Below are 11,352 nucleotides of genomic sequence, written 5' to 3'. Positions count from 1 at the left end.
GACGGGCTGTGATGGAGCCCTCGGAGTGTCAAGGAGAGACCTCGGCCTCCAAGAGAGCTTCCCAGAGGACATACTTGAGCAGGAATTTCAGACACTCACCATGGGCCCCCTTCATGACAGGTGTACTGAGGGAACAAAAGCCCAGTAGGAAGTGGGCAGCACTCTGAGAAATTCACTTCACAAACGTTTAGATACAGAAAAGGGCAACAGACAAAAGCTGAAGTCTTGAGTCAGGAGACAACTAAATGCACCTTTCCCCAGATGCAGCCCTACTGGCTCCGTGCAGGATGATTCCAGGACGGGGACCGGGGAGCTCTGGGCTAAGGCTCCCTCAGAACCCCCCACCCAGACTCCCACGTGCCCAGGCTTAGCCAGAAGCAAATCTACTCGAGCATTATTTGCTTTGGGCAGTTATAGTGTGGGAGAAATACTGTGTTTCCCCGAAAATAAGACCTAACCAGAAAACAAGCCCTAGCATGATTTTTTAGGATGACATCCCCTGAACATAAGCCCTAATGCGTCTTTTGGAGCAGAAATTAACAAAAGACCCGGTCTTATTTTGGGGGAAACACAGTAAAACAGGAATAGGGCTGGGCTCCCCAAAACTGAGCAACAGGCCCCTCAGCAGAACTAGGTGGAAACCTTGTGTTACTGATGTACCATTCTTCAAAAACCATGACAACAGCTCAGCAGCCTGCTCCAGGCACCTGCCCAGGAGTGGCAAAGGATATGTGCTGGTTCAACCATTAGGACACTCCAGGAACCAACAACTTAGATTTCTAAGATGGCTTGCCAAGACTGGAGGTGCTATCTCTTGTCCTGAACAGGAGAAACTGGCCAGCCAGGCTGAGATGGCAGCTCTGCCGTCAGCCCCCACAGAAGAGTGCTGACCTGAGTGACGGGGCCATGAGTAACAAGTCCTAAGACCAGTCCTTCCCAACGCTCCACCAGGATGAGCAAAACCACAATGCAGACCGTACCAGAGCAGGGCACCCAGAACAGCTTACAGCTAACTAATTAATTAAGTGATTAGTGCCTCCCCCAGTAGGATGCGCGCTCGTGGGGTCAGGCACACTCTGCTTTCCTTACCACTAAATCCCACCCCCGGGTCTTAATAAGAGCTTGTTGAATGAATGAAGATCTGCCTGCCTACCTGCCCTAGCCCATATAATACCATGCTTCCCTGAGAATAAGACCTAGCTGGACAATCAGCTCTAATGCAGCTTTGGAGCAAAAATTACTCTTTAAGACCCTACTTTAGGGAATCTCTTATATTTAAACAGCACAACCCTCTTTAACTACCGTCTTCTTTCTTCTATCAATTTGCCTAGCTAGCTCAGGAAAGTATTCCTCTCATTCCACGTCTTACCTCAAACCATTAAGCGAGCAAGGGTGGCTGGTACTAGAGGCACACTTGTACCAGTCACAGATATTACGGTGAACTCAGCAGCAAAGAACCAGAGCTGGCGTTCCCAGTCCTCTGATCCCGTAAATGTGCAGGGCAAGGAATTCTTGACCCACTGCAGAGGCTTGAGTCTAGCGGGATGTCTGACGGGATGGCCACGTTTGTCAAACACCTATGTGCCTGGTGCCACCCTAAACACTTTACATTCACTCTCATTCATCCTCACAACCACCTCACAAGGTAGTTGCTATCATTTCAACCAAAAAAGGAGGAAACATGCAGAGAGAGGCCAAGAACATGCCCACTCCCGAGCTACTAGAGAGTGGAGACGGGGCAGCTGGGGTCCATCCCAAATCCACACCCCCAAGGGCAACACAGGACAGCTGCTGGGTCACCAACATTCAAGACAAACTTGCATATTTTGTTTTTCTGGGTTGTTTTAACTACTGTCATTAACACATTATTAGTGTTTCCTGATTTTTCACCACAAAGGAACTGACGATGTATTTCAATTAAATGACACTGGTGGGCTGGCCAGGGAACATAATTTTACAAATTGTTTCTACAGAAAAGTCTGCTCTAAGTTCCCAATAAACTCTTACAGGCACTTTTAAGACAAACTTATTTTATATCCTAGAAAGGGGTAAGGGCTTCAAAGATATGTTATCTTGATTTTACAGTAAATCCAGAAGTCTACAGACTTCCCCCCCTCATCTAAACACATCTCTTGAATTAGGTGAAAATATCCTGCCCTCCAGCCCGAACTGCAACGAAGACCAAAATTTGGTCCCAGTCCAAACAGCTGTCTTAATGTTCAAAGCACAGTAACTGCCCTTTAGCTACCTCTCTTCTTTGGGCCAAATAAATCTAAGTGCTTTCAGTTTTCTCTGAAGATCATTTCTTAAAGTCATTTTTATAATTCTTTTCTACATTCTGTCTAAATTGTGTGAACCCTTCCAGGCACACAGCAGAGCTCACCCCTCACTCTTGAGGGGAGCCTGTAGTAGAAATGTGAATCTTCCCTTCCCTTCTGGCATACCTGTCATGACACCCTGGCACCAAGTAGCACCCTAATACCTTCCCCGTGATTTCTATCAAGATCCTCTAAAAACGAATCATTTACCTCTAAACCATTTGGCCAGATAAGACTGTGATTAACAAACCAAATTTTCTCCTTTTTAGACAGGTAGTTGTAGTTGGAAATGGGCCTCAGTGGGGGTTACCCCTTCCCCTGCAGGCAGGACACTGAAAGAGCTACATGTAGGGAGGGTAGAGCGCCCAACAGGCATGGAGAAGGGCAGAGGGAGGAGCGGTCAGTACCACCCCAGGTGAGATCCCAGGGTGAAGATAGACAGAAATGCAACAGGTCCCACCTCCTTAACAGGGGGGATGGAGGGCCGTCAAAGCACCTCACCCCCCATCATCCATTAGAAAAGAAACACATGAGAAAAATGATGTAGCCCCCCCAGCTCCTGCCTGCATCCAGCCTGTTAACTAAGCGTCTCTTGGCATTTTTTTCACTCAGGTAACTTGGTCATGGTGCCTCGGAAAACAGTTCCCATTTCACATATTGGAGGGGCTGAGAAACAAACCCCTTCTTTTACGCCTGGTGGACCCGGCATGCAGAGGACCTCAAGGCCGTGTGTTTGGTTTGTTCGTTCGTCTGTTTGACACGGAATCAGGCGAATAACCAACCATCCTTGCAGGTGTTTCCCACCGGGAAACATGAAATCTAGATGAAAATCCTTCCCGGGACCCAATACAAAGTCCTGGACATGACTTTGCCTGATCACCACACCCAGGGTCCCCAGCTTCCAGACTGAGTGCCTAGCACAGGGCACCAAGCCCACCCGCGGGGCTCAGCAGCTCGTCCTCTGGCCCTGAGCAGGCAGCCTGCGGCCTCGCAGCTGCCCACTGCCGCTCTTCCTCCTCCCACTGCTAGCCAGTTTACTGCTCATTAGTGGCCAGACCAGGAGGTGGGCAGGGAAACATAAAGGAGCTGAAATTCAAACCAGTCCATTTTACTCCAGTGAGGTGCCTCCCATAAAACCAGGCCAGATTTCACCCCCCAGGTCCTCCCTGTGCCCTGCCCTGGGGAGGCTGAAGTAGTCCAAAGGGTCCAAAGCTGCAGAATCTCAGGACCCCAAGCATCAGGAGCCTGTGCTTCTAACCATCACCGAGCTCTTGACGACGCTCTGTGTTTCCCATCTTTTTAGATGGAACAGACACTTCTAGCCCCGAGAGGGCCCATCAAGTCAAGGTCAGAGACCCACAGAGCAGGAATGCTGGGTCTGCTCTAGGTATCAAAGCACACTTTCCTTGTCCCCCCAAGTCCCCAGCACAATGGCAAGGTCACAAAGGAAGTGAGTCTTGCCAGACTGTGCTAGCAAATTCCCATAAATACTTGGGCTGGGGTAGTAGTGCTTATGTAAAATGCTTCCCCATTGAGAGATGCTGCTTTATTTACATTCTTCACAACCCATTCATAAATAGGAGGCCCTTTAATGTTGCGGCCATTTGTATAATGCTCCATAAACCTGGCAGCTTCAGTTCAACACAGGCTACTTCTCAATTCTAGAAACTTTTTTCCCTTAAAAATTTTTTTTCTCTTTAATGACTCACCTTGCGACAGGGTGCTGAGGCCAGATGTTGCCGCCGACGCAAGGCCAAGAGGAATAAGAACAGATAAAATGAAAATACACAAGGCCTTCTGAGTGCGGGGACAGAGAGGTGGGGAGGAATGAAAATAAATAAATTGAAAATCCTCATAGAACCCCAAGAACCCCAACGCAAAGTACGTATTTTGGGAGGTTGTATTCCTTTCAGGTTTACTGAAACTTCCTTTATGGATGTAAAAATGCTCCCCAACTTATACCTCCACATACCAGAGAAGGTGTGGAGGGGATTTCTTTTTTAAAACCCAAAAGGAAAAGATAGAAGAGGGCTCTTTCTGGTTTTTAATTTGCATAGCAGGTGAATAAAAAAATAGTAATTTTCTCTGTTTCTTCATAGAAGTGTTCCAGGGGTTGCTGATCCAAGAGGAGCACAATTTGCTCCAGGTAAAGAAACTCATAGACAAACCCCAGAAAGAGAGGAAGGACTGGCTTCTAGGACACACAGCAAAAACAGCCTGAGCAGCTGAGGACAGAACCCAGGAGCTGCATTCTGAGGGAGCTAGTCGGCTACAGTAGAAGAAGCAAGAAGAGAAGTGTGGGGATTTTTTTTTTTAATTGACGGGGAGCGGTCTACATTGCCATGGCAACTGTGAGGGGTGGCCTTCCCGCTTGGAAGGGAAATGCTGGTCCATTAATCATCAAACTGGGGCACAAAAGGGAGGTTTGGGGAAAAGAGGATGGATGCAGAAATTTATTTTTTCACTGTCTAGACTCACACCAGTCACCAGTCCCCTTTCCCATTTCCCCCATGGTCCTGGGTTGATGGTAAACAAAAAGGGAAGTTCTGAGAGCGCTGGGATCACAGCTTTCCTTTCTGATGGGTCCAGTGTGGGGCTGACAGTGCCTCCTACAGCAGCAATGCCCCTATAAACACCTCTTCCATCACGAGTCCCCAAAGTACCGTTCACAGGCCAGGCCCAGGAATCTTTTTTGTTGTTCTCAGAACCGTGTTTTCTCCTTCATTTACACCCGGGATTGAGAGGAGATAAAACATATGGATTCATTTAACATGGACAACAAGGAAAATTGCATAAGAGCAGCAAAGCTGGGTGGAGAGAATGGTTTGGTGGGATAGGAGGAAAACAGAATTACAGCCCTTTTCCAATTCAAGTCTATATGGTGTCATGTGAGCAATCCACAGGACAGACTCTTCACCAGCTATGAAGAATGGTGTATCAGGATGGTATTTCTGACAGCTAAATTTCATTTGTTCCCCATGCTAAAGCACCCCAAACATGCCTTATCTATATACCTTGGATAGAAAAGGCTGGAAACCACTAAGGACTCCATCCTGAGGATTTCTGGGGAAGGGGAAGGGAAGGCTTCCCCTCTGTTCCCAACTGCATTCATTCATTTAACAAAAACAATGTGTACACCACTCTACCAGAAACCCTAGAATATTCACACCCTCCTCCCCACACACAGAGGTTTAACATTGATAATGCCCGTCTTTAAGAAACTTCCAACCTACAGAACTACTTAAGACGAAACCATGGTGTAAAATTCAGCGTCACAATCTCAGAGGCCAGCAATGTTGGCGTGGAATGGCCCGAGTGACAGTGAGAGGAAGGATGAGTAGGGTTCGGGTGGAGGGGAGGAAAGCAAGCAAGGGGCTCCTCATGGGGGACAACTGGGGAAAGCAGCAGGAACAAAGATGCAGGGAGATAAATGTGCATGGCATGGATAGAGGAGAGCCAGAGGGGATGTGTCTCAGGTCCGACTGCGGGGAAAAGGACAGCCACTGCAAGTTTGCGGTGGGGAGTGACAGTGCTTTAGGAAGAATGACCTAGCAGCTGTGTACAGACTGCATCAGAAGGAGCGGAGGAGCAGGAGGGGGAGGGAGAGCATGACAACAACACAGGCCTGACAGGGGACAGCAAGGCAACAGAAAGGAAAAGGAGGGAGGTACATCAAGGCGAGACCCTCTTCACTGCCTACACGCTCCAGAGCAAACCCTCCTAAACACTTGATCTGACTGACAGACTCCTGCCAGGTAAGAGCCTGTCAAAGAGGGAAACCATTGTTTTGGCAATTCCCCTTTATATTCCAGTGGCCAGACCAAGTCACCTCCTTACTGCCACCTAATTAATCACACACTGTGTAGACCCAGCGAAGGCAGGAGGGCCTTGAGATTCATCATTCTCTGAATCTTAGACATACAATTAAATTCTCTAAGAACAAACTTTAGTCTCCTGCATGAGGTAATAACTCTTTCCCACAAGCCTCAACTCCACCCAGGCTGGGGTCTAGACCCTCCTGGAGAGGGGGATTGAGGGCGGCCATGAATGAACTCAATGCCCATACTAAGCAAAGCTGAGAGGTGGCTTTCCCAGAGTGAGATTACAGCCAACCAAGCTCTTAACCAACACCTACCTGAAGTGGGACTCCAACCCAGGTTATCAGCTAAAGTCCACATTCTAAACAGCCGGAGTCTCCCTGCCTTTGTGCTCCCAATTCTTCCATTATGGGTTCACATGAGGGGACACGGGAACTCTGAGTGGGTTTTTACAAATGGGAAAACAGCATCGAGTTTAGAGCTGGTCACTGGTGGGTTTAAAGACACTCACAGCTTAAGCCACTGGTTCCCACGTGTCCTCCAGCTGGCCAAGGACAGCAGTGTCCCTCCAGGACATGTGGTCCCTATGGGGTCGTTTTCTCCTTTTTCCGGAAGACATGGGGGTGGGGAAGGTAGAGAGGAAAGTCTCTCAGGTGGCACAAAGGAAAAGGACTGGAAACCTTTTTCATGTAATCATTAAATTCTTGCCTGAATTTATAAATCCATTTTATTTCCCTATGTGGAGACCTTCTTCAACTAAAGAAAAGTGCTGAAAGCAGTTGTGGACCGATTGCTGACACACACTTAGGGGGTGTCTCCCAGTCCCCCATCCAATGGGTCTCTGCCCTCTTAAAACTGTCCACAATGGGCAACTAGGAGATCTCCCAGGTGAGATTAAACCTGCGCCAGTGGGCAAACTGCTTGCTGAAACCCCCCATTCCTGGCAGGCTCTAGAGTGGCTCAGCGGACTGTCGCCTCGGTGAGTTCGGCAACCTGGTCGTCACCAGCCAGGCCCTCCGTGCGCACACTCACCTCTGCCCCTGTGCCCCTCCACCCCGGCCGGGCCGACCCCACTCCTCCCAGAACCTGGGGGCGATCCGCAACTGGAGAGGTGAACCCGTGCCGCAGCTGCTCCCGGCGGGCGCCCCGGCCCCCGCAACCCCCGGGGCAGAGTCCGGCCCGGTCGCCCGCCCCTCAGGGTGGGTGGCTCGGACCGGCTCCCCTCCCCGACGCCACCACCTGCGCCCGCTCCGGCGCCGCCTTTGTCCGGCGCTTCACCGCTAAGCGGGCCCCTCGGGCCCGACCTGACCCGGCCCCCGGCCCCAGAGGACCGGCGGCGAAGCGGGCAGGGCAGGACCAGGCCGGGCCGCGAGCACGGGGTCCCGCTGTCACTTGGAGGCGGTCTGACAACTTCGACTCCCCCCGCCCCACCTCGGACTCGGCCGCCGCTCTGCACTGTCCCCGCCGGGCCTCCCGCGGCCCACACTGGCTCCTCGAACCGCTTCCCTTCCGTCTTCGGCGCCTCCCTTCCTCTCGGCCCGATCCGGTCCGGTCTACACTACCCCCGCCTCAGTGCGGCCCCCAGCCCCAGCCCCCCATCCAGCAATAACCGGTCAGCTCCCAGCGCGGGAGGGCGCCCCCAACCCTGAGCGGGCGATCCCGCGGCGCCGCCCCCGGCCTCGGCCCCTTGCCTCGGGGACCGCGATGGGGGAGGGGGCGCGGCGGGGGGGGGCCGTGGCCTCGCCGCCCGCGCACTCGGAGGTGAGCCGGCTACGCCGCTGCGAGCAAGCAACCGGCGTCCTCCCGCCCTCCGCGGCCCGGGACGCCCGCGCCGCCGCCACCCGGCCGAGCTGCCACCCTGCGGCCGCCACCCACCCCGCCCCCGGCCGGCGAAGCGAGCGGCCCCGGGGGGCTGTCACCTCGAGGCGTGCCGCGCTCCCCGATGGCGGGACCGTGGCGCCGGACCTGGGGGAGGGAGGCGGCGCGAACGAGCGAGCGGGCGGCCGCACCTGCTTCGCGTCGTCCGTCCGTCCCTTCCCGGGCTGGCGGGGGCGGCGGCTCGCTCGGTGGGGCGCGCTGACGGGCGGCCGGTCCTCGCCCCTTCATTCGCCTGCCTCCGTCGTTCGCTCTGTCCCTCCAGCCCGCTCGCCCCTTCCCCCCTCCTCGACCCCGGCCCTTAGCTCACCAGGACGGCGGCGCGGACGGCGCGGCTCTGGGCGCCCGCAGGCCCCGGCCGGGCTGGAATCCGGCGGCTGGAACCCCCCGGGGGCGCTCAATTCCCGGGCTCCACGCTGCTGCGTCAGCGCCTCCTCCTGGGGGCCGGGGCCGGGCGGGCGGAGCGGGGGCCGCGACCGGGCGGGGCCGTCGGGGGGGCGGGCGCGCCTGGCCCGGGCGGGCGGACGGCGGGGGCCGAACGGGCGGGGCAGGCAGCCGGACGGGCGGGCAGCGGGGGCCGGGCTCCGGGATCCGCTACGCCGCTCGCGGTTCCCCCACAAACTCCCCGAGAGCGGAGCCTCCGCCGCCCTCCTTCCTGCTTCCTCGTCCCCAACCAATCAGCGGAGCGCCTCTCGTCCAGCTCCGCCAATCAGCCGCCCCGCCCTGCGCTGGCCCCGCCAGCCAATCCGGTTCTCGGCTCCCCCTCCCAGTCTCCGACCAATCAGAACCGTGGGTCGGTCGTCCCAACGCAGGGGGCAGCACGAGGCGGCTGGGGGAGGCGGTGCGGGGAGTGGTGGGGCCTGGGGGGAGGGGTATGGTGCCAAGGGTGGTGGCGGGTGGTGGTTTTCTTTGCCGGCTTCTTGGGTTTTCTCTTCGTCTGCAGAGCCTAAGCCCGTATCCCATGGTGACCCGACCCTGAAGCCCCAATCCCCCAGCTGCTACCCCCCACCCCGAGAAATCTTATCTTGCCGCCGCCCTGGCCGTCACCCCTCTACATCCCTTTTCCCCTTCTCCTCCCTAGCACCTACTGGAGAAAACTGCGGACTAAGGAACACCCCCACCATCGCCATCGACTGCTGCCCCCAGGGCAGAGCTTCGGGAAGACCAGACGAAAATCAAGCGAGGACAACCCCCCTTTTCTGCAGAAAGGGCCCCAGACTCCAGCGAAAGGGCCCCGACTGCTGAGAAGCCCCTCCCGCCCTTGCCTCATCTTTCCGACTTCCCTGCCTGCCACGTCTCCTTTCCTTTCAAGCAAGGTCGGTCCTGGCTCGGTAACCCCTCACCCGCATCTCTTTTTCCTCTTTTCCCCTTCACCTACCGCCCCCAACTCCAGCTCCTAATCCACCCTTCTCAGAAGCAAAGTGTGGAACCCTCATCCATTTCCAGCTGACAGCAGAGCCTGGTCTGTGAGTCCTTGACACCCACATACCCTCTTCCACCACTGCAGGGAACATCAGAGCTCTCCCCGGGAGCGTGCGGGGGGGAGGGGGCGGCAGCCTGACAGCCCAGGCTGGACTCCCTCCCTCGCGTCCCCAAGCCAGGATGGGACCGAGCGTGGACACTTACCTGGCTTCCTGCTAGTCCCCGAATGCTGTGGCTCCGTCTCACACCCACAGACGTGCCTTTCCAAGCCCGAGCTTGCTCGCGGGGTCAGCGGGGTGGGTGGGCACAGCAGGCTGAGGTCACACGGAGGTGTGGGAGGTCCTTGTGAGGTGCAGGAAGGGGCTGTGTCTTGGGCACCTTGTAACGCCAGAGCCTGCATAGGGCTTCACTCCAACCAGCACTGGATGTGCGTGCACATAGTAGGTTCTTGAGAAATGCTGAGTCCACCCCAGAACAAAGCCTCATTTCCGATTCAGGTGGGGGAGGAGAGCTTTGGGAGGTAAAAGGAGCAGCAGCAAAAAGGGTAGTGTCAAGTCACCAGAGCGCTGGAAGCAGCCCAGGGAGGGGCTGGTCTGAGGACTGCCTCCAGCAGAGAGAAGCACCTCCAGTGCACCGGCTGCCTAGGCTGGAGGAGAAACCCAGTCTTGGAATGTGGCTGAGAGGCTCTTCCTGCACCCCACATGCTGTGTAGCCTTTCCTAGACCTTGAGACTCAAGCACTCATATGTAGGCAGCCTTTTAAGACAATCAGGGCTGCTAGCTCCTATGGCTGGGAAATAAAACCCTAAAGGATGATTCCCCATCTGCCTCTAGAGCTGTCAGTGACCCCTGGACAGTTTTAGGTGTGTTAAGGGACATGTTTAAAGGAGAGGGTCACCCAGCAGGGGCAGTGTGTGAATGGAAGCTAAAAGCTAAGACAGTGACAGGGAAACTCAAAGAGCCAAGTTCTCCTAGGATAACTGCCCCTACTCCCACCCATCTGGAAAGTAAAACCCCCAAACCTATAAAAGTGGGACACTAACGATTTCTCCTCTCCCTGATCTTCCTAAAACACAGATTCCTAGTAGTCCCCCCACCATCACCAGGCCAGCCCTACCCCCACTTCACAAAATGCACCCTTCCCCCTGTCCCATGGGCTGATGTCCCCCACCCCCCTATCAGAGACTGGTGGTAGAGGGTCACAGCAGCAGTGGCCGCTGGCAACCTGGAGCCAAGACAGAAGTGGGGCCAGGGCTCCTGTCAGCAGCTCAGCATGCACTGACCTTGGCTTCATGCCCATTAATGGACAGGGATTGAAGCCAAAAGGGTCAGAAGAGAAATGTACCTAGTTACAAGGAAGGAGACCCAAGTGGCAGGGAGCCTGTGCTTGGCCTAGGAAGTGGTCACAGGGTGTGGATGGAGGACTGGACTTTCCCCCAGCATCTAGGAGTGAAGATCCATCAGTCCTGGGTTGAGAGGGGTGTGGGGGAGAGAACTGTCTTTATATGGGGCCCTGGTGGGAGGGGGAAAAAAGGAAAGCCTGGAGAGGAGGCAGAGTGGTCATGAGAGCCCATTCCAGCCTGCCCTGCTTGCCCTGCCTGGCAGCTGCAGGAATTCTACCCTCAGAGCCTCCTCCCTGATGTGGGTGGCTGTCTCCTTTGCCCCAGGAGTCTCTGAGTGGGCTAGGTTCTGAAGCACAGTCTGGCTAAAGGCACTCGGTGTTCCTCCTATGCCAGCCCACTGACCCACCCCTCCCCCTTTGTTAGAGTTGGTCAACAAGCCAACAAAAAAGAGGCCCTGGGTTGCAAACCCTGCCTATCCCCCAAAAGACCTTTTCAATCGATTTCGAGACCTCTGGAACTGGGCCACCTTCCTTCCCAGTCCTAAGCCTTGCACACCTGGAAAGGGCTCCACCTCTTC

General features: G+C 54.9%; 1 protein-coding gene across 6 annotated transcripts in view; it reads right to left on the bottom strand.

The window, feature by feature from the left end:
- The window catches only part of BAHD1 (bromo adjacent homology domain containing 1), a 24,872-nt gene extending 14,911 nt beyond the window's left edge, over positions 1–9,961 (bottom strand). The window contains exon 1 of one of the 6 annotated variants that reach the window (XM_081050079.1): positions 9,638–9,961. In XM_081050079.1, coding sequence (XP_080906205.1) covers positions 9,638–9,833 — 196 coding nt within the window. In that variant the 5' untranslated portion in view covers positions 9,834–9,961. Of the gene's footprint in view, positions 1–8,055; positions 8,080–8,145; positions 8,240–8,321; positions 8,623–9,637 lie in introns of those variants that run through there. The other 5 variants (XM_081050080.1, XM_081050084.1, XM_081050083.1 and 2 more) reach the window with 5 other exon arrangements.
- Positions 9,962–11,352: the final 1,391 nt, after the last annotated feature.

The sequence above is a fragment of the Rhinolophus hipposideros genome (assembly GCF_964194185.1).
Source record: "Rhinolophus hipposideros genome assembly, chromosome: 5".
In the NCBI taxonomy this organism is placed as follows: domain Eukaryota; kingdom Metazoa; phylum Chordata; class Mammalia; order Chiroptera; family Rhinolophidae; genus Rhinolophus; species Rhinolophus hipposideros.
This window is presented reverse-complemented; position numbering and strand designations above follow the sequence as displayed.